Source organism: Lytechinus variegatus, chromosome 9 (genome assembly GCF_018143015.1).
Source record: "Lytechinus variegatus isolate NC3 chromosome 9, Lvar_3.0, whole genome shotgun sequence".
Taxonomy (NCBI): domain Eukaryota; kingdom Metazoa; phylum Echinodermata; class Echinoidea; order Temnopleuroida; family Toxopneustidae; genus Lytechinus; species Lytechinus variegatus.
The window spans coordinates 28,110,127-28,133,996 of NC_054748.1; the positions used below are offsets into that span (position 1 = coordinate 28,110,127).

Below are 23,870 nucleotides of genomic sequence, written 5' to 3' on the forward strand. Positions count from 1 at the left end.
AACAAGTTTGATTCAGTCATTCTTCTAAAAACTTGTGTTATATATATATATTTTTATACAGGGACAGCCTAAGGCCTTGTTATTTGTGTTGACAGCCAAGTACAATGCCTGTATCTTAGAGTGTGTGACAGAGAATGGAACAGAAGAAATCATCACAAAAGCACAAGGAAATGTCCAGGTTTGTTTCAATTTTGATCTCCTCCGTTTCCCCTACAATTTTGCGAAAATGTTACAATTGTAAAAAAAAAGAACCCAAGTATTGGTGATAAACAGACAAAAGAAATGTACATTTTTTTGTTTTCGGGGGCTACTGTTAACAAATAACTGCTTAATTCTGAAACATGAGATGAGCTTTAACATTGTAATGAATGCTGATTTTCCAGGGATTTTTTAGCGTTTTGGTGGCGAAATTGCTCCGAGGCCCCTTGTAATTTTTCCCTGGTATTGAGTGACTCATCTTCTATGCAGGAAAAAATCCCCCCCCCCTGTTAATCTTCAAATCCGTTCTTAGTCACCCTAGCCTTTCGACAAGGCATCTTGATTTGGATATATATTCGTTGTCGAGTAGTGGCTGATCAATCAAAGAAAAGAGCTGGTGAAACCTAGGTGAATGTGAGATCAAGCGGCTTCAGTCGCGAGGACTTTCGGAACCTGGATTTTAATGCTTGCTATGAATTATTCTTGAGCGTGCGAATGGGCCAATCAACACGTTCGATGCCTGACGTACGTTTGCATCTGTGGTACAGGGTCATACGGGGTTGTGTATAGGGATGTGTAGGTTCAGTGGGCATCTATGGAGTACGACCAGGTGAATGACAAAGATGAAGTGTCTCGATTAATGATGGTAAATGTCCTGGTTCCTGACTGCATTTCTCTTTCAGCAGTAGTAACTTGAATTTGATGTAAAGAATGATACTTCCCATCATCATATATAGTACTGTCATAGTGTGACGTCATCAATTTACACTTTTTGCATTTCAGCGTTTTCGATACCATATTTTGGTAGAGTATGATGAAAAAGCCCCACAACCCTAATTTGGTGAGAATCGGTCCATGGGGCCCTTAGATATGACCTCATGAATACATAATTAGCCCCATTGAAGTCAATGTATTATTGGCCTGGTTCCTAACATTTAGAACTGGGCCGATAATACACTGACTTCAATGGTGCTAATTATGTATTCATACTCTACCAAAATATGGTATCAAAAACGCTGAAATGCTTATAAGTTTTTTTGTGACACCAGCACTTCGGTACTCTATTAGTCGGCTATTCCCATTTTGATTTGATTTGAAACAGATTTGTTTGCTTATCTTTGCAGGATCGGATTGGTCGGCCTTCAGAAACTGGACCGATAGGAATCATTGATCCAGAATGCCGTATGATTGGATTAAGACTCTACGACGGTCTCTTCAAGATCATCCCACTTGACAGGGATAACAAGGAACTCAAGGCTTTCAACATCAGGTTTGTGATAATTGTGCAGCTGCTGGAGATGATAGCGCATACATTCGTAATTCCAAAGCTTCGTTATTCCGAAGGTTTGGATATTCTGAAGGTCTGTATTTCCGAAGGTTCTCAATTCCGAAGGTTCGTTAACCCGAAAACGAAACGAGGTTCGTAATTCCGAAGGTTTGTTAGTCCGAAAACGTAGTGAGGTTCATAATTCCGAAGGTTTGTTAACCCGAAAACGAAATGAGGTTCGTAATTCCTAAGGTTCGTTAGTCTGAAAACGAAATGATTAACAAACCTTATTTGGTTTTCGGACTAACGAACCTTCGGAACAATGAACCTTATTTCGTTTTAGGGTTAACGAACCTTCGGAAGAACGAACCTTATTTCATTTTCGGATTAACGAACCTTTGGAACATCCAACCTTATTTCGTTTTCGAATTATCGAATCTTCGGAATAACGCCACAAATGTTCGGATTAACAAACCCTTTACGTTTTCGGATTAAGAAACGTAGAGGTATAGGCAATTTACTTGTTTCGGAATTACGAACCTCCATAATGAACCTTCGTAATTAAGAACCGTCGGAATTGCGAAGTGTAACAGATGATAGTTCTAATTGTTAGTTTTAATTCAATGCTTATTCATCTTAAAGGAACAAAGTTAGCACAGTATTTGAAAACGACATACACAATCATTAAGAAAATTGACTGACTTCAAATGATGCTGTTGGGACCGTATATGTTAGCAGACAGCTATTTTACATGTCTACTGTCCTCTATTGCAGGATACATGTATGTAGAGGAAAAATACAAAGCAATTGGACATTACTGATATAGACCACAATGTTTACCAAGCTTTTGGCTTCAAGCCTTCTTCATTGGTTCTATAACAGATCATTGGTTCTATAACAGATAAAAAAAATTTAATGAAACATATGAGTAGTACAAAGGAATAACAGATGCATGTATGTACAGTTATAATAGCACAGACTGCACAGTCATATATCTCTCCAAATGTTTAAAGCTAAATTAAAGTAGTCGCAGTAAAACACTGATTTCGTGAGAAAGTCTGTAAAACCAAGGTTAAGTATTACTATATCATCGTCAATCTAGATCTGGTACAGTTAAACATAAACTGAACTTTGTGAAATCATAATATCTAAGCTGAAAAACAATCACGCTGAAGATCGCCAACACAGATGGGCACACGTGGGACAGTGTATATCATATTGTTGGAATAAAGACCCGACGGAAGTGCCCGTATCCGTGCTTATTTTGCTTATTTCTCAGCAATTATACATTTTCTTCCAGACTCCTTCGGCACATATTTTTTATTCATATAAACAGACACTTGGGTGGTCATTATATTGGATTCTGTAAAAAGTCATTTTGAGATTGTTACCACAACTGGCATTTACCTGTAAGTATGAAATAAAGTGGTTAAAGTCATTTTACCTGGATCTTCCAGACTGGTGTATGTATTCCGTGTTGCAAAAAGTTGATTTAGAGAAATTCAACAGACGACATCCATCAACAGGTTTGTTGACTTCTGTGACCGATGATGGGGGGTTAGCATTCGCTACTACATGTATGTAACCTTCGACATTATGGGAGATATTAATCAGGTTTTATTCATTCATTTTGATCAAAACATGTCAACATAAATATGTACAATATGATACTGAATGACAAAGTTACAGTGATACAGTAATCAAAGACAATACAAGTAAGCAAAGACAAAGTTATACAATACATTTATCAAAGACAAAAGCTTCACAACAAAATAAAAAGTCATTGATTTTAAATGCAACAGAAAGTATTATTTATACAAAGAAAAATATTATCGGTGATGCAAATGTTTATGCAATCATACGCAATGGTCATAAAGCATACTTTTTCTTGAGAAAAAAAGAAGTGTACTACTGCTCTGGTCAAGGCATCGAAATCTTGACTTCATTACCCCAATATGGCGTTCAATGATGCAACGCCCTCGTTGCTGCCGGTAATTGAATTGTTCTCTGTGGTTCGAGGGATGGTGAACTGGTGTGATGAGGTACTGGCTGAGTGGATAAGCGCTGTTGCCTAGCAACCAATGATCTTCTTGTCTTTTTAAATGTACGAACCCTCTCATCTCAAACATACAACGTGAAGCAATGAATTTCTCATCTAAAAAAAAAATCGTACAGAAACATGCCAAAATATATATTTCAAAAATTTATGAAGACAAATACTACCATAACAGTTCATGTTTCAAACAACATACACAATCATTAAGAAAACTGACACACTTCAACTGATATTGTTGGGACCGTGAGCACTTTCTTGATGCTGCTCCTTTTGTCCACTTGCACTTTCACCGGGCCAATCTTAATTTATTCGGATACGTCCACTTTGGTTTCAACATGTTCTCCAATAAACAGACTGCTATCTGTCCAGCTGCTTCTGTCAGATTGTAACTTCTTTTATCCTTTTTTTACCGCTTCCTCCTCTTATTCTAGTAACCTGAAATAGAAAAAATAAAAAAATAACATAGTGTTGAAATCCACACCCCATTAATTCAGCCCCGAGAATTTTTTCAAAAAAAAAGAAGTCATCAAAGATGATGTCCAAAGGGTTCTTTGTGGTCTTTGTGGTCGGTTCAGCATTCGCTTCCACATACGCAAGTATTCAGGTTTTTTTCATTCATTTTGATAAAAACAAATATCAACGTATACAATGTAATTCTAAAAAAACAACATTACATAGATAAAGTAATCAAATACATGTACAATACATTTTTCAAAGATAAAAGTTTCACATACTTAAAATAAAAGATCATTGATTGTACATACAATGGAAAGTATTATTTATACAAAGAAAAATATTGGTGATGCAAATGTTTATGCAATCATACGCAATGGTCATAAAGCATACTTTTTCTTGAGAAAAAAAGAAGTGTACTACTGCTCTGGTCAAGGCATCGAAATCTTGACTTCATTACCCGAATATGGCGTTCAATGATGCAACGCCCTCGTTGCCGGTAATTGAATTGTTCTCTGTGGTTCGAGGGATGGTGAACTGGTGTGATGAGGTACTGGCTGAGTGGATAAGCGCTGTTGCCTAGCAACCAATGATCTTCTTGTCTTTTTAAATGTACGAACCCTCTCATCTCAAACATACAACGTGAAGCAATGAATTTCTCATCTAAAAAAAAATTGTACAGAAACATGCCAAAATATATATTTCAAAAATTTATGAAGACAAATACTATCATAACAGTTCATGTTTCAAACAACATACACAATCATTAAGAAAACTGACACACTTCAACTGATATTGTTGGGACCGTGAGCACTTTCTTGATGCTGCTCCTTTTGTCCACTTGCACTTTCACCGGGCCAATCTTAATTTATTCGGATATGTCCACTTTGGTTTCAACATGTTCTCCAATAAACAGACTGCTATCTGTCCAGCTGCTTCTGTCAGATTGTAACTTCTTTTATCCTTTTTTTACCGCTTCCTCCTCTTATTCTAGTAACCTGAAATAGTAATAATAAAAAAATAACATAGTGTTGAAATCCACACCCCATTAATTCAGCCCCGAGAATTTTTTCAAAAAAAAAGAAGTCATCAAAGATGATGTCCAAAGGGTTCTTTGTGGTCTTTGTGGTCGGTTCAGCATTCGCTTCCACATACGCAAGTATTCAGGTTTTATTCATTCATTTTGATAAAAACAAATATCAACGTATACAATGTAATTCTAAAAAAACAACATTACATAGATAAAGTAATCAAATACAATACATTTTTCAAAGATAAAAGTTTCACATACTTAAAATAAAAGATCATTGATTGTACATACAATGGAAAGTATTATTTATACAAAGAAAAATATTGGTGATGCAAATGTTTAGACAATCATATGCAATGGTCATAAAGCACACTTTTTCTTGAGAAAAAAAGAAGTCTACCACCGCTCTGGTCAAGGCATCGAAATCTTGACTTCATTACCCCAAAACAGTGTTCAATGATGCAACGCCCTCATCGCTGCCAGTAATTGAATTGTTCTCCTCTGTGGTTCGAGGGATGGGGAACTGGTGTGATGAGGTACTGGCTGAGTGGGTAGGCCCTATCACCTAGCAACCATCCGTTTATTCTTCGGTTTTCCATCACATGCTTTCCTCAGGAGTTGGTAAAGATGTAGACCTCATAGGTGGATCCCTTATTGCGTGCAAGTACATTCAGAGCCTTCATTTGTGCATTACTCATTCCTTGAGGATAGAGTTAACTATTTGCAGTCAACTCTTGCTGATTTTAGTCTCACATGGGTGCAGTCTTTAGCCTCCCGAAATATTGGTAGTTGGCATGGTCTGTTAAAGCATTCTTGATTCAAAATTGACCTTTTTAAAGAGGGAACATTGATGAACCATCCTGAGCGATGGGCAATCCATTCCATCACCCGAGTAGAAAGATATGAATGAATTCGTACTTATTAATTCGTACTTGATCGTCTTAAAGAGGGAGCTTAAAAAACTGTCCTAAGCACCAGCCAGTCTCTTCCATGGGTACAATCTGTTGGTCCCAGGACATTCGTTAGCTGACATGCTCTGTTGAAGTGCTGCTTAATTCGTACTTGATCGTCTTTAAAGAAGGAACTTGAAAAACTGTCCTAAGCACCAGTCAGTCCCTTCCTTGGGTACAATCTATTGCTCCCAGGACATTCGTTAGCTGACATGCTCTGTTGAAGTGCTGCTTAATTCGTACTTGATCGTCTTTAAAGAAGGAACTTGAAAAACTGTCCTAAGCACCAGTCAGTCCCTTCCTTGGGTACAATCTATTGCTCCCAGGACATTCGTTAGCTGACATGCTCTGTTGAAGTGCTGCTTAATTTGTACTTGATCGTCTTTAAAGAAGAAACTTGAAAAACAATCTGTTGGTCCAAGGACATTCGGTAGCTGGCATGCTCTGTTGAAGTGCTGCTTAATTCGTACTTGATCGTCTTAAAAGAGGGAACTTGTAAAACTGTCCTAAGCAACAGTCATTCCCTTCCTTGGGTACAATCTGTTGGTCCAATACATTTGGTAGCTGGCATGCTCTGTTGAAGCCTTCTTGATTCAAATTCCATCTTTAAGAGGGAGCCTTGATGAACCATCCTGAGCGATGGACAATCCATTCCATCACCCGAGTAGAAAGATATAAATGAATTGATATGAATCACAAGAAATATCATATACACTGTAGGATAAATATATTCACAGATAAACATGCATGAATAAATTTTTTTTTGTTCTAACAACTAACATGCATGTATTCATATATTTTGTTAAACAAAATGATCTTGAGGAAAATGGGTCCCTAGCCCCCATGTAACCTTTCCTCTGATTTTGTTTTATAGTTTAACCACTTATCTTTGGTTTATCTTGTTTTCCTAGACTTGAAGAACTGAATGTGATTGATGTTCAGTTTCTCTATGGATGTCACCAACCGACCATTGTCTTCTTACATCAGGTAATTCAAGTTTTTTATTTTTAGCTTCAAGCAACCCCTTCCTTCACCCCTCCCCTCGGAGCCTTGCTGCCCGTTGCCTGCAAGGTTTGGTCCGATCAGAGAACTCCCATCTCCCAGATTAGGGTCCTGTTTACACAAAAGTAAGCGATTAAAGGTCAAGTCCACCCCAGAAAGTTGTTGGTTTGAATCGATAGAGAAAAATCAAACAAACATAACGCTGCAAATTTCCTGGAAATCGGGTTTGAAATAAGAAAGTTATGACATTTTTAAGTTTCGCTTATTTTTCACATAACAGTTAAATGCGCAACTCAGTGTTATTGTTTGAATAATACAATATTTCAATTTTTACAGATTTGACAATAAGGACCAACTTAATTTAACAGTCTGTTAAGATAATGGTAATTCAACATGTTCAGGGAGAAATTTTGTTTCACTTGACAAGGGGGATAAAATTAGAATATTTCATGTAATAAAATACAAGAGAAATAGTGAGTGGGTGACGTCATCAGGCTGCCAATTTGCCTACCGACCAGGATGTGCATATAACTGTTGTGTGATATTAAGCAAAACTTTAAAATGTCATAACTTTCTTATTTTACATCCGTTTTTGATGACATTTTCAGTGTTTTGCTTGTTTGATTTTTCTCCCTTTTATCAAATCATCTTTTTGTTTGTGTGGACTTGTCCTTTAATGATGTGCTTGATTTTCACAATTAATTGTACATCGTAGTCAATGCAATCAATCGTAAAAAAACCCTGTTCTATGTGATTGCTATGAATGCTTTGTGTTTCAGGCCCTTTATCAAAGTGTCTGCTGCCTTGCTGCAACATTCGTCAGTACTTTTAACGTTATTGAAAAAAAAGGAAGACAATTTTGGTCTGTACTTTTGTTTAATATTCATGTGAGGAAAATTTTGATGAATAACCATAAGTTGGCAGGATTAGTTCGATCTGTCAGGTTATGGACCTACAACACCCCCCCGTCTCCCTCTCTATTACAGATTTGGAGCCCACACTTTGAACGGTCAATGTCGTCTTCTGTTTTCCCCATATTCTCTATAAATGTTTATAAGTCCTTTTGGTATCTATGTCATAGAATGCATTCTACATTTTTATTACAATTTTTATTTACAACAATCAGAAGTAAAATAAGTTGAAATAATTTATTCTGGGTGCCTACCACAGGATCCTCACGGAAGACATGTCAAGACCTACGAGGTCAACTTGAGAGAGAAGGAGTTCAACAGAGGGCCGTGGAAGCAGGACAATGTAGAGACGGAAGCAACCATGGTCATTGCTGTGCCGCAGCCTTATGGGGGCGCCCTGATCATCGGACAAGAATCCATCACCTACCACAAAGGGGATAACTATGTAGCCATCGCTCCACCAACCATAAAGGTTGGCATCTTGTCAGAATTACTCTTATTGAATAGAAAACTTTCTATTCTGGGAAAGGAAAATCACCATGTGAACCTGTTTATTCCTTTTTCATGAATGTGTATGTAATACACTCTGTGCACTTTTCGTGCGGGATTGAAATGAATCCAATGACCGGGGTAATAATATGCTGTAACGCGCTTTGAGCCATTCTGGGGAAAACGCTTTATAAAAATTGGCTATTATTATTAATATTGAATAGGAAATATATGAATTTTTTTATTTCTCCCATTTTCTTAGTAATTAATACCATTTTTCATATTATCAGGGTTGTCACGAGCCAACTATTTTCATATGTGGTTACACACACTCTGGTATTATGTTTACAAAAAAATGAAGCATATCGGTAACAGAATATAGTTGCAGCAAACAATTATTTCCTGAAAAGTCTTTGAAATTAATTGTCACCCAATCATCACGGATGTAGATCGGGTACATTAACGTATCTACATAACTTTGTGAAATCACAAAATCTTAGCTGAAAACTGACACTTATGATCACTAACACAGTAAGGCATATGTGGGACAGTATTAATTTTTCTCAGAAAAATGTGTGACATTTCATGGAATTCGGTGTGTATTTTGCTCATTCTCAGCAATAACACATTTCCTTCCAGAGCCATTCAGCACATATTTCAGCATATATTTTTTATAAACACTTAGGTGGACATTTTATTTGATTATGTTCTAACTCATTTGAGGTCATCACCACGGCATTTCTCTTTAAATGTAAGCTTTAATTTGAACTCGAACTTGTCATCTCAATTTCATTTTTGAATTTCACAGACTAGCACACTGGTCTGCTATGGTCGTCTGGACAACAACGGTTCTCGATACCTGCTTGGTGACTTGACCGGTCGTCTGTTCTTGCTACTACTCGACAAGGAGGAGAGTATGGATGGGCCAACTACTGTTAAGGATCTCAAACTGGAGTTCTTAGGAGAGGTGAGTCCACGAATACAGATTGCATGATTTGGGGTTAGGAAACTTCCCAACTGATCGGGAAAGAAATTGGGGGCTTGAGGCAATTTTAGCCCCCAAAATGCCCCAAGAGCCCTGGGAGCTGTTTCATATAGATGTCTGAAAGTTAAGAGTGACTGGTGATCCTTTTTCGTGGTAAATGATATTCACCATTATATATTCATGGGTGAATTTTTAGCGCGTAAGAAAGGTTCGTCAGACATTCTTAAAGTTGCTCTTGACTTACGACCATCTTTATGAAACACCCACCTTGAAAAGTAAGAAAGATCGCGGGAAATGCCCACATGGTCCAATCTAATGTGTAGTAGAACGTAGACATTTTGGCTGATGAGCTCAAGAAGTAGCCACAAATAGTTTTATTTTGATTTTCCATTGGTATCAAGAATTTGTTTATAAAATGCCACCTTTGCGCTTATCTTTGAATAGAGCACCGAAGTGATGACGTCACAAAAATCTTTTTTAGCATTTCAGTGTTTTGATACCATATTTTGGTAGAGGATGATGAGAAAAACCCCCACAACCCAAATTCGGTGAGAATCGGTCCATGGGGGCCTGAGAAATGACCTCATGAATACATAATGAGCCCCATTGAAGTCAGTGTATTAGCCAGATTTCGTAGTTCCTTTCTGCGCATGATCAAAAGATTCTACGCATGATCAGAAGAAGGTCATTTCTACTAAAATGACATGGTGCTTTAAAATCTAATGAGATAAGCACCAACTTTGATGTCTTGATTATTCATATATTCTTTTGACATGGTGCTTTAAAATCTAATGAGATAAGCACCAACTTTGATGTCTTGATTATTCATATATTCTTTTGAATTGTCGTTTTCATTTATATCCACAAAAAACAACAATGCTTCCACGAACGACTGGTATTTCACAGTTTGCAAAGTACATTGTGCAACATGCTAAGATATGCATTCAAAGTAGGAATGCAACAAATGCCTTCATTAAGTGTTCATTTGTGTGCTATTCTAGTCACCTGGTCTATTCAATTTCTTCATCCTGCTATGTAAGGCAATCTTACGTAATATCTTGCTTTGAAATCTGCCTATCTTAATCAAAGAAGTGAAAGGTCATTTGACCAAAATTGTCCATGAAGTAACTACGAACTGGTCTATTATTGTCATGAACCAGGCCAAGAATACATAAATTTGGGTTGTGGGGGGTTTATTATCATGCTCTATCAAAATATGGTATGAAAAACGCTGATATAGAAAAAAGTAAAAATTGATGATGTCAAACTTTGGTACTCTATGGCCCGTATTCTGAAGTCGGGTTTAACTTAAACTCAGGTTTAAAGTTATGGTTTAATTATGGATAGCCAAGTGTTACATAAATCACTGACAGAAGAGATATCACATTTCAGCTCATTTGGCTCTCAAATTATTCATCATTGTCTAGGAAGTATAAATAGATGATTGTCTTCACCATCGCTGAATCAGGAAAGAGCACAGTAAACTTAAGAAACGTACAACTTAATGAAGATTTTGACATGTTTGGCTTCCCATAATTTTAGCACAAAAGTTATACCATGGTCTAAGTTAAACCTGACTTCCGAATACGGGCCTATATGTTTGACTTGTCTTTGCTTATTCTTTATCTTGCAGACTTCGATAGCTGAATGTCTTACGTACCTTGATAATGGAGTGGTCTTTATCGGATCTCGTCTCGGGGACTCACAGCTGGTCAGGGTAAGACCCTAAAGAGAAAATGAAGAGAAGATAAAGAGAAAATATTTTTGATTACCAGTTTGATATGCCTAAAGGCCACCGCACACCTTACGAACCGACTGGTTGGCGACTGGCTTGCGACTGAGTGAGGGGAGATGAATTGCAAGGTAGTCATAAGCCCCGGCACCGCACGCCTTGCGACTCGATCTGCGACTCACGCATGCGCTTTTTGCTTTTTGGTAAAGCAATTGAGAAAGTGCGCTTACTACGGCGTATGCGCGTTGTTTATCATGTATGCGTCGTTCAACTCTGCTGTCTGATTGGCTGGAAGTTGGATTGAGGATTCGACATGTCAAATCCTTATGATTTTCCTTGAGACTTGTCTCTGACCGGTCTGCGATGCTCAAGCTGACAAGAACCGTGACGTCGCATCTCCCCTCACTCAGTCGCAAGCCAGTCTGGGACCAGTCAGATCGTAAAATGTGCGGTGGCCTTTACATGTAATAAAGATCATTAAAAAGGAGAACGATGGTACTTCTGTTTTGTGAATTGGCCCTTGATTTTTACAGTTTGACAGATGTAAACAAAATGAATGAGTTATGATATGAATATCTATATACATTGATGATGGTAACAAGGTTTGGGAGTCAATGGCTATTATTGTTACTATGGTAGTTATCATAATGGCAAAGTTACGACAAATGTCAGACTTTGTGAAACAGGCCCCTTGCTTCTTAAAGGTCAAGTCCACCTCAGAAATATGTTGATTTGAATCAATAGAGAAAAATCAGACAAGCACAATACTGAAGATTTCATCAAAATCGCATGTAAAATAAGAAGTTATGACATTTCAAAGTTTCGCTTATTTTCAACAAAATAGTTATTTGAACGAGCCAGTTACATCCAAATGAGAGAGTTGATGATGTCACTTACTCACTATTTCTTTTGTTATTTATTGTTTGAATTATACAATATTTCAATTTTTACGAATTTGTCTATTTGGACCTCCTTGCCTGAAGCACAAAATGTTAAAATAATGGAATTCAGGGAGGAATGAAACTTCATTTCACATGACAATGACGAGAAAATCAAAATATTTCATATTTCAAACAATAAAAAACAAAAGAAATAGTGAGTGAATGACATCATCGACTCTCTCATTTGGATGTAGCTGGCTCGTTCATATAACTGTTTTTGTGAAATGAAGCGAAACTTTGAAATGTCATAACTTTCTTATTTTACATCCGATTTTGATTAGATTTTCTTATGTTTGTTGAATTTTTCTCTTCTTATTAAAATCAAGTTTTTGTTGGGGTGGACTTGTCCTTAAAAATGGTAAAGAAAACTCGAAATTCCATTTGTGCTCTGATAGTGAATTGTGAGCTGGATCGTCATACTCCCACTCTCATAAGCCCTGAGTTACCCTTCCTGGGGCCCGTTGCAGAAAGAGTTGTGTTTAAACGCAAGCCAACAAATCAATCGCAATTCCCAAATGCGCGCTGTTGATTGGTTGAATATCAAATTGGGTGTGATTTTTAGAGTTGCGATTGACTGCAACTCTTTCTGCAACGGGCCCCTGGTGGAGGACTTCAGGGAATGGAACTACAGTGGAGCGTTGTGGCCCAGTGGATTAGTCTCCGGACTCTGATACAGAGGGTCGTGGGTTCGAATCCCAACCATGGCGTAATTTCCTTCAGCAAGAAATTAATCCACAATGTGCTGCACTCAACCCAGGTGAGGTAAATGGGTACCTGGCAGGAATTTTTTCCTTGAAATGCAGCGCGCGTAACAGCTGCACTGCTAAAGCCAGGGTAATTATGCTGCATATACTGTAGAGCGCTTAGAGACTTCTGACAAAGTAAGTGTTAAGCGCTATATAAGCAAGTATAATTATTACAAGGTCATATCATTTTTGCTCGTTAACAATTTTTCAGTTGAATACAGAGTCGGATGACAATGGATCATATGTGACAATGATGGAGACGTTCACCAATCTTGGACCGATCGTAGACATGGCTGTAGTGGACCTGGATAGGCAAGGACAAGGACAGGTAAAAAAGCAAAGATCTCCTATTTCCTGAACAACTCGTTGATAATAATGTAATATTCTAATCTAATCTAATCTATTAAGGCTTTCCCTTTCTAGTTGCCTCCTCATTCATTTATAAATTATGTACACTTTTTTTTATTTAACTGTTTCCCAGCTTTTATTATTGTATTATCTGCAATTTTCCAGTGTAAACTTTGTATGTGCCTTGTATTTGTTTTTATGATGAATGAAATAATTGCTATGCTATCAATATTCAATGGACAAGAGGTGGATTGATGGAAATATTGCGAGTCCCGAGGGGTGGTTCGCAAAGATAAAAGTACGACTTAAGAGTTGCACTTAAATGCCTAGTTGCTTGCATTATGAAAGGCGTGACTGCATTAGTCAGACCATGCCAAGAGGACGCGCACTACTGCATAGTAATCAATAAGATTGTGCTTTGCATATCATATGCATGTCGGCATTTAAATGCAACTCTTAAGTCATACTAAAATCATGGTGAACCCCCCCCTCCCTGGTCCTAGACAATATTCCTCATGAAATATGTAATAAAATACTTGTATGCAAATAATTTTAAAAAGTTTTGTATTTTTTGTACCTTTTCCAAATTTTAAGATGATGACAAAATTCTCTAATAGTCAAGCAAACTTTAATCCTGCAACAGTGTTTTAAAAATATTCTCTAACTAATGGTTTCGGTATCAATAAGAATACAAAGAGTTCTGTATCTGATCGTTCCTATTTGTATGCATCTTTTTTTTAGTTGGTAACCTGTTCAGGAGCCTACAAAGAGGGCTCCCTTCGCATAATAAGAAACGGCATCGGAATCCATGAACATGCCAGTATTGACCTACCGGGCATCAAAGGTATGGTATCTGTGAAAATAATAACTGAAACATATTACCTACAAGTATATTTGTGCATGTATATGTTTTTATGCTTCATAACAGAGATGAAAAGAAATGAAATGCATCGATTTCAAGTATATTTGGCATTTTATGCATGATATAATCTTTTTATGCTCAAGAATAATAATGAACAAAATTAAATGTATTACCCACCAGTATATTTCAAATTTTTGCTTGTATTTATTATAAGTTTGTTATACGCAACAAGAAAATAGGAAAACCCTGAAATGTAATGCTTTGTTTTGACAACAGGTATCTGGCCATTGAAAGTGGATATGAACTCCCAATTTGATGATACTTTGGTGCTTTCTTTTGTTGGTCAAACAAGGTGAGTTTATTCAATTCATTTATTTTCAGATTTTGCAATATAAAATGTACATAGGTTAAAAAAGGAAGCTCCTAAAGAAGCTTATGATTATCCAGCAATGTCCTTCCTTACAGAAAACGGGAGCAAAAAGAGTTTGATAACTGCTCTTCTCAAGGTTATAGATGGCATGGGATAAGACCAGCGCTCTCAAGCTTTGGCCCCAAGGTCCGCCTTGGCTTTCACTATTATCAGCGTATGGTTGAAAGAGTCGGCCAATAAGTTTCAAATCTGGCAGATTGAACTACTTCCTCGTTTCTTGTCCGATGCTTATCAGACTTGATTCACCCATTGGTCTTGTAGGAAGATGTGCAAGACTCATTTTTCAAGTGTGGCAGGCACCTACATGTAAATGTATTTCAAATTGTTTTGAAAAAAAATTGCCCAAAAAAATTGCCATGAGGGAAGATACATGGAGATTAAAATTTGACAAGACAAACTAAAACGATGTAATTATTTGAGCCACAACGCTAGACATCACCCTTCTTCTTTTTCACCCCTCTTGCCGATTGCATGCACAGAGCTGACAAGTAGTACGGATTTTCAGTATTTAGTACTGAAAAATAAGAAGAATACTGATGGTTTCATGCAAATACTGATTTCTAAAGTTTCTGTTTTATGTGTTGTCTTATGGTATTTCATTGAAAATATTGATGTCATCAAAATACTGATTTTCAGCTTTAAAAATACTGAAATGTTGATTTTCAGGTTGGCAGCTCTGCATACAGGGGATAGAGTCCACGGGGGTTATCTCCCCTATCAAGTTTTGATTGGATTTCTTTCTCTTGAAGCTTCCTCAAGAACTTGTATTCTTTGAAGTCACTGCTGTAGCTTGTTTTCACGAACATACTTGTAGACCCCCTTCGAAACTGAACTATCACATTTTTCAGGTAGAGAGGGATCTTCTAGTTCTCTTGAGTGAAGAATGGCATAGTTTGGTGGTCTAGTAGCTCACAAGAGACCCCCTTTCTTGCCTCTTTTATGACATTGACATAGTCTGAGATGTAGCCGAGGGTGGAGTACACGTTGATTTTTTGTATGCTACCGTAAACGCTATCAGCAGACATAAATGAATGACCTGCCTCGAAGTAATTGAAAGTGATGTCTTGTGTACCAGTTTGGGTGTCATTGATAACTCTAGACATTGCAGAAAATAGGACCCAACATTTATTTTGTGAGGAGCAGTTATCAATAAAAATGATTGACTTAGCATCACGATTATGTCTGGGAAATTCCACATATGTACTGGTAATAATAAAGGTAAATGAAAGTAGTTGCAGTAAAACACTTATTTCGTGAGAAAGTGTGTAAAACCAAGGTAAAGTATGACTATATCATCGTGGATCTAGATCTGGTACAGTTACATAAACTGAACTTTGTGAAATCTTAAAATCTAAGCTGAAATGTGATCACACTGAAGATCGCCATCACAGATAGACACACGTTGGACAGTGTATTATTATTGCTGGAATAAAGACTCGACGGAAGTGACCGAAACCGCGCTTATTTTGCTTATTTCTCAGCAATTACCCAATATCTTTCAGAATCCTTTGGCACATACTTTTTATTCATACAAACAGACACTTGGGTGGTCATTATATAAGATTCTGTAAAAAGTCATTTTGAGATCGTTACGAGAACTGGAATTATCTTTAAATGCACGACTACCTGCTTCATCTTCATGCCAAATAAAGCATGTTGCTTTACTGTTTGTACCTGGCTCTGCAAAAGTCTCATTAAAGACTTCCTAGTTTCCTTGAAAAGTAATTATCTTTGACTGGCATTTTAGGCATGGGTATCGCTTTTTGCATATGTACTGTCACAACGATGTTTGCATTCTTTGCGTGTCTTTCCGTAACGATTCCCTTGCCATTCTTGCATTTTCCTTGTGCTCCTCAAAGCCTACACATAGCTCACATCCACACTCCTCGCAGCTGTGTTCTGATACCATACCCAAATAACTCTGATTTCTAATATGATCACGTAGTATTTGTTGTAATCAAATTTAAAAAATTTTATTCCAATGTGATAATGTGATGTGATTTACATGTAGATGTATGATTGAATTCAAGAAAATACACATATTCATTAATTTTTTGAAGAAAATCCTATTTCTAAAAAAAAAGGGTTAGCTGACCTCACAAACCACTAGTGTTTCCAGGACCAGGGGACCGTTTTAGCAGCAACTTGCCTTCTCGGAATTTGTTCTATTTAACATTTGTAGATTTTCAATGGTTGAGGAGCACAGGTGTTACTGGTTACAGTAGTAGCAATTGATACAGACTTCGGACAAATCTGCCATGAAGCACTCAATAATCCAGGGGGATTGAGAGTGTGCATAAGATTTGTCTTGCAATGTTTCCCCACAGACATTTGTCATTCTTATTTGAATATTTTTTTCTGCAGGGTTCTGATGTTGAATGGTGAAGAAGTAGAAGAAACAGAATTACCTGGTTTTGACGGTGATCGGCAGTCGTTCTACTGTGGCAATGTAGCACACAATCAAATTATTCAGGTCAGTCTTATTGTTACTTAATGTTGTTTAGATATGCCCTTGACTCTAATAACAAATGAGAATTGCCCAGCAGTGGACGGATCATGTTTCTTTTAAGAATTGTGCTTAAAGTGGATTAGTCTCTGGACTTTGAAACAGAGGGTCGTGGGTTCAAATCCCAGCCATGGCTTAATTTCCTTCAGCAAGGAATTCATCCACAGTGTGCTGCACTTGACCCAGGTGAGGTAAATGGGTACCGGCAGGAAGTAATTCCTCAAAAAGCTGTGTGCACCGAATAGGTAGCCCAGCTTAGCCGGGTAATAATAGCAGGGCCCGCTGGGAGAACAGTTTTCGGAACTGAAGTGGCTACCCTGGGTAAATATACCTTTATTATTATTATCATAAAGTGAAAGATACCTTTGTTCTGGCCATTGAGATGGAATGATGGAAGAAAGTGATTATAAAATGTTTGATTTATCATGTACTGAAGAATTAGGGTATGCTGTAATATGTTTGGGTAAAGAGGTTGATCCAAGTCTGCAGAGAGCCACATGAACGCATCGAAGTGCGCAGAGAGGACGGTTTGTGGTGCGTGTGACGAATTGATTGAAACTAGCAATAGAAACTTTCTATTGATAGTACAGCTTTAAACAATGCAAGTGAATTTATATTTCAAGGAGCAAATCAGCAATCAATCACAAATAAGCAATTACTTGTAAACTTACAATTTACTTTGAGACTTTAAAATTCTGTTTCTGTTTCTGTTGAGGTAACTCCCGTAGGAACTCGGCAGGACAGCATTTTTTGCTGGTAAACGCCAAGCTGGTATATAACCAATTACCTTGGAAACATTTTACGTCTAGGTTAATCAGCCATAGTGGCTGACATAATAGACGACAGATATCACTCTTAGGCCTTTTTATCAAAGTGGAGACAATGGCAGAGTTGGAATCGAACTCACAACCTTGCGATTATGAGTCCAATGCTCAAACCACTGGACCACACGACCCGTCAAATTGACAAGTAACTAGTTGCAAGTTGTTTTTTGCAAGGTCCCCCTAGCATCAGTCTCAAATGGCTAAATTAGTTCTTAATTCTATTGTTTTTTCTTATCTATCTAGATCACCGGTGCCTCTGTGCGTTTGGTCAGTACACCCACCAAACGAATGGTGAGCGAATGGCAACCTCAATCAGGGAAGAACATCAGTGTTGCATCGTGTAATAGCAGACAAGTAGTCTGTGCTGCAGGCTCGGATATATATTACCTTGAGATCTTTGAGGGAGAAGTGAGACAAGTCAGGTGAGTCTGGTATAAATGATGATGATCCACAGCATTTGTATTTCTGTTAAAAACATTCATAGGTGCAGGCTCATCTTATTGAGCTAAGTACTACACATCTGCTGAAATAAGTGAGTTTTGAAGAGTTGAATGTTGTCAGTTTCACGGAGCGAAGAAGGGAGGGAGTTCCAAAGACAGGAGTTTAAATACACATATTTTGATAATATTATATTTATATAGCGCCATCTTTATAGAAATACATATGATTTATTTCAAGACACACTAATATTATTAAACTGGCTTTAACCGGAGCTGCCTTCCAGCACTCAGTGCATGCAAGGAATTAATCCTGCCTGGTACCTGTTCACCTCTCCTGGGTTGAGTGCAGTACAGTGTGGGTAAATTTCCTTCTGAAGGAAATGTGCCACGACCCTCTGATGGAAATACGACAGTAGGAACCACTAAACTACAACTCCACGTGTACTCCTGTTGGGATCGTTAAGTTCTAGTTGTTCTCTCATCTTTGAAAGAGATGTTGTGAGTTAAAATCCCAGCCATGGTGTATTTTCCTTTAACAAGAAATTTACCCACGTTGTGCTGCACTCAACCCTGATGAGGTGAGTGGGTACCCAGTATATTTACCACATAATTCTTTGTTGTGCAGAAAAGAAATCATCCCCAAATTTCACATCAATCACCCAACCCCCCCCAAATGCGCCACCCCCAAATAAAGTACTTCCCATTCTGGTTTCACTAGTATAGTCTTGCCTCTATATTTTATTTTGTAGCACTCTAACTATGGAGCATGAGGTGGCTTGCCTGGACATCACACCGCTGACCGGTGACTTCACAGACCTCTGTGCTGTAGGTCTGTGGACAGACATCTCGGCGAGGATACTCAAACTGCCCACCATGGAATCAATGCATGTTGAGCTACTAGGGGGAGGTGAGATGATGATGGTGGTGGTGGAGATGGTAGTGGTGGTGGTGTTGATGATGATGATGATGGTTATGATGATGTTAATATTGATGTTAATGATGATGGTGATGATTATGATGATAATGATGTTGAAAGTGATGGTGAAGGTGATGATGATGGCTGTTGTGTAGGTGATTGATGATGATTATGATGAAGATGATGATGGTGAGGTGATGGTGATGATGGTGGTGGTGGTGGTGGAGATGATGATGATGATGGTGATTTGGTGATGATAATGATGATTTTGAAAGTGATGGTGAAGGTGATGATGGCTGTTGTGTAGGTGATTGATGGTGATTATGATGAAGATGATGGTGAGGTGATGATGAGGTGATGGTTATGATGATGATGGTGGTGGTGGTGATGTTGTTGATACTAGTAAGGATAATTCTTATGGTGATGATTGTGGTGATAGTGATGATGGTTTTGGTGATGATGATGATGCTGATGATGATGATGGTGATGGTGATGATGATGATGATGGTGATGGTGATGGTGATGATGATGATGATGATGGTGATGGTGATGATGATGATTGTGGTGATGATGATGGTGATGATGACGATGTTGGTGATGGTGAAGATGATGAAGATGATGAAGATGGCTGTGGTGATAATGATGATAATGATGATGAGGATGGTGATGGTGGTGGTAATGATGATGATGAAAATGATGTTGGTGGGGTTGATGTTTATGATGATGATGATGGTGACTGAAGATAAAATCTTTAAGTTAGAACTTTGCTCTCAAAGTATTTTTGACTTTTAGTGCTAATAATCTTATCTTGTGTTTTTTGTTTTCATCAGAAATCATCCCTCGATCTATCTTATTAACAACCTTTGAGGGTCAGAACTACATCCTCTGTGCTCTAGGTGATGGGTCACTATTCTACTTCCAGCTCAACGCTGAAACAGGTATGTAACCTGCATTGGAACACATTACTCGATCAGATAATACATCTTGTACTAGGGAATAAAGACACTGGCTATCATTTACCAATGACTTGTATAAAAAAATGATTAAATGCATGTTGTATTTGATGTTATTCATATGGACAAAAAAAAGCACCCATGAAAATGAAAGCAATCAACTTCGTGCAGACACTTTGGAAATATCTGTGACTGAAGAATCATTCTTGATTTTATTTCCTTGTCGGCATGTCTTAATAATTAAGCACCATTTTGAGAGTGCCCTTTCCCAAGAGTACTAATACCATCGAGTTTATCAAACATTTCTGCATCAGGGATTAATTGAAAAATTGGATCATTATATGATTAACTTATGGCAAATAGACACAGACTCAGCAATTTTATCAGTATATGAAATGTGATTAGGACTTAAAAACCTCATTATTATTATTATCTTGGATTCTTAGGTTACATGACAGATAGAAAGAAGGTGATCCTTGGGACACAGCCGACAGTATTGAAGACGTTCAAATCTCACTCAACGGTCAACGTGTTTGCCTGCTCGGACAGACCAACGGTCATCTATTCCAGCAATCATAAACTTGTCTTCTCCAATGTCAATCTGAAGGAGGTCAGCTATATGTGTCCTCTGAATTCTGATGGATACCCAGACAGGTAAGATTTCTCCTCATGGATAAGAGAATATACAATCAGTATTGTCAGTTTTAAGGAGACCAGGGCTGCCTCTTACAAATATGGAAAGCCAGCAAAGTCAGCATATGACATGCATGTTTGTTCAAAATTTGTTCTAAATATGAATGTATATCCACAAATTCATTGATTTCTTGATAATTTGGTGTGTTCTCCTTTGTTTAAAAAGGACATTTACAAATTTCCTATTGAAAAAATTATGACACTGATGGATTTCCATAGAATTACCATTGATTGGATCAATCGTAAATCTTTGTAAGATGGGGCCCAGCTATGTCTCCACTGAATTTTGATGGAAACCCAGAAGGAATACTCCCCATGGAGTAGAGAAGGTGCAATATTAAACTCGCCTTTTCTAATGTTAGTCTGAAGGAGGCCAGCTATTGAATTTTGATGGTTTTACAGACGGGTGAGATGACTCCCCATGGTAATTAATGTAATTAATGTATTTATGAAGAGGTAAATTTAAAGGAATTCCACTATCTGTGTCCTTTGAATTCTAATGGATACCCAGACAGGTGAAAGCATTCCTCATGGAGTAAAGAAGGTGCAATATTAAACTCGTGTTTTCTAATGTTAGTCTGAAGGAGGCCAGCTATTGAATTTTGATGGTTTTACAGACGGGTGAGATAACTCCCCATGGAGTAGAAAATGTGCAATGTTTACCTGGTTTTAAATGTAATTTACGAAGAGGTAGATTTAAAGGAATTCCGCTATATGTGTCCTTTGAATTCTAATGGATACCCAGACAGGTGAGAGTATTCATCTTGGAGTAGAGAATTTGTAAGTATAAATTAATTCTCTTTTACGTCGGTCGTATGGAAATCTGTGGTCTTTATAAACAGTTTCCTGTAATAGACGTTTCATTGGTTAACCAAACTCACAAGGAACCCTATACCTGGTCCTTACAGACAGGTATTCCTTCTCTACAGATTGTTGCTAACACATGTTTAACTGTACCTGTATATTTTTTAAAAAATTTTTTAAAAGTTTATTGAGTGTTATTGATTTTATTTCCTGTTCTCTTTTATGTAACAGCTTAGCTCTTTGTAACGACACAACCCTGATGATCGGTAGCATCGACGAGATCCAGAAACTTCACATCCGTACCGTCCCTCTTGGAGAGACACCACTACGCATCACGTATCAAGAGTCCTCGCAGACGTTCGGTGTCATCTCGACCAGGACCGATGTCGTCGATTCCTCGGGGACGACGGCATCCATGGGACAGACCCGACAGAGCGCGAGCACCAGTGCTCTGAACATCACGAAGAGCGGAGGCAACAAGGGGATGGCAGGGCAAGCTGGAGGCAGCGGGGAAGGGTCATCATTCGGAGATGAAGTTGAAGTCCACTCACTGCTCATCATTGACCAACACACATTTGAAGGTATGGGGCCAGTATGGAATTCATTGGATCAAGATATCATTTTACAACTACAATTATTTTTTTTCTCTAATGTGTTGATAAGAATATCAATAGATCGTACATAGGATATTCTATACTAAAAATGGTTATTAAGATTTCTAATTCAAGATTTTGTTCTGATTTTCAGTTGACTCGTATTGAATTATTGTAGTAAGAAGAATATTACAAAAATATTTGTGCACTAACCATAGGCCAACATTCATTCAAAGCTGTGGGACTAGTAATGAAATCATTCATATTATGAGAATAGACAATGGTTTTTCAGTTGTGTGTGCTTAAATCAGGGGAGTGTTTCATGAAAGTCCCATTTTATCTGACAGTTGCCATAGTAACAATGCCTCTCAGCAAATCAGAATGAAGGAAATTAGTCAGATCTGACAACTTGCCTGACGAAAATGTTGATGAAACGCTGCTCCAAAGAGTTCCCTTTCATAAAGAATTGTTATGATAACTAATGCAAATTTTCTATAGCAATTTACTATCAGCCAATCGTTATGAAGGGTTTCAGTCGCTTTTCACTGTCAATGCAAATTTGTTATAAAAAGTTTATGAAATGGAACCAGAACAGGGGCCCGTAACACAAAGCTTAGCAATGATCGTAGAACATTTTCCTATGATTGATTGCATTGACTACAATGTACAATTCATCCTGAAAATCAAGTGTACGATTATTTGCTAAGTTTTGTGTTACGGGACCCTGGACATTGAATTATTTGCTCTCTCCTTTGCAGTACTCCATGCTCATCACTTTGGTGCATCAGAATACGCAACGAGTCTGATCTCCTGCAAGCTTTGTAATGATTCTAACTGGTATTACATCGTTGGTCTTGCTAATGTTCATCCTGACGAAGCAGAGCCGAAGAGTGGAAGGATAGTAGTCTTTCAATATATTGATGGTAAAAAAAAATTCTTTCTGTCAAGTGTCATATTATTACTGTTGATATAAATTAACTTTAACTTGAATAGAAATGAATTTTATCTTCATATTGTTACTGTTTTTATATTAACCCTATCTAGGCCGGGGTATTTTGGGAGTTCATATGGCGGGGGGGGGGGCCTCCCAGGCCCCCCCCTAAGATCTCGGCCGTCGACCGCGCGATCGCGCCGAAAATTGGCATGCTGGTTGCCTGGGACATAATCTCCAAGATTGTATAGTAATTTTTTTCGTGCGAGTCGCTATTAAGTGATTATGCTAATTTATGCGTAATTAGTATGCGAAATCATACTTTTTCCTCTAACTCCCTAAATAAAGCTCCAAATGTACTAATTTTTGGTATAGAAAATCTTTGTGGTGTTCTTAGCAAGTGTACATGAAAAAAATTGCGATATCAAATCATTTTCTTATGTATTTTATTGTTTTTTGCAATTTCTTATGTATTTCTTTGTTTTTTGACCTTTTGTTTTTCTTTGTTTTTTCAATGAAATTTGTTGGGGACTCTTCTGTGATCATAAAAAGCATAAAATAAATACATTTAGAGCAGCAAAACTAAAAATAATCATACATTTATGAATTTTGGTTGAAAACACAATTTGCATTGACTTTGTACACGAAATCACGTTTTTGAGCAATTTTCGGTCTGACATGCACTTACATAATGTTGCGTAATTTCGGAACCACGTACCCGGAGGACGCAAAGTTGGTCTCAAAAGTTGCGCAAGACTTGAAAGTAAAAAGTCAGCGAGTGGCGCGGTCAAAAAATTTCGCACAGCGAAA

At 37.7% G+C, this 23,870-nt stretch overlaps 1 protein-coding gene across 2 annotated transcripts in view; it reads left to right on the top strand.

Moving 5' to 3' along the window:
- Positions 1–23,870, top strand: part of LOC121421632 (DNA damage-binding protein 1-like) — a 53,295-nt gene that overhangs the window by 17,238 nt on the left and 12,187 nt on the right. For both annotated transcript variants that reach the window (XM_041616399.1, XM_041616398.1), the window contains exons 3-18: positions 62–178; positions 1,323–1,468; positions 6,866–6,941; positions 8,127–8,339; positions 9,165–9,323; positions 10,975–11,058; positions 12,972–13,088; positions 13,850–13,952; positions 14,247–14,322; positions 16,765–16,873; positions 17,974–18,152; positions 18,920–19,077; positions 19,917–20,024; positions 20,486–20,693; positions 21,768–22,117; positions 22,888–23,052. In XM_041616399.1, the coding sequence (XP_041472333.1) occupies positions 62–178; positions 1,323–1,468; positions 6,866–6,941; positions 8,127–8,339; positions 9,165–9,323; positions 10,975–11,058; positions 12,972–13,088; positions 13,850–13,952; positions 14,247–14,322; positions 16,765–16,873; positions 17,974–18,152; positions 18,920–19,077; positions 19,917–20,024; positions 20,486–20,693; positions 21,768–22,117; positions 22,888–23,052 (2,368 nt within the window). The remainder of the gene's footprint in view (positions 1–61; positions 179–1,322; positions 1,469–6,865; positions 6,942–8,126; positions 8,340–9,164; positions 9,324–10,974; positions 11,059–12,971; positions 13,089–13,849; positions 13,953–14,246; positions 14,323–16,764; positions 16,874–17,973; positions 18,153–18,919; positions 19,078–19,916; positions 20,025–20,485; positions 20,694–21,767; positions 22,118–22,887; positions 23,053–23,870) is intronic.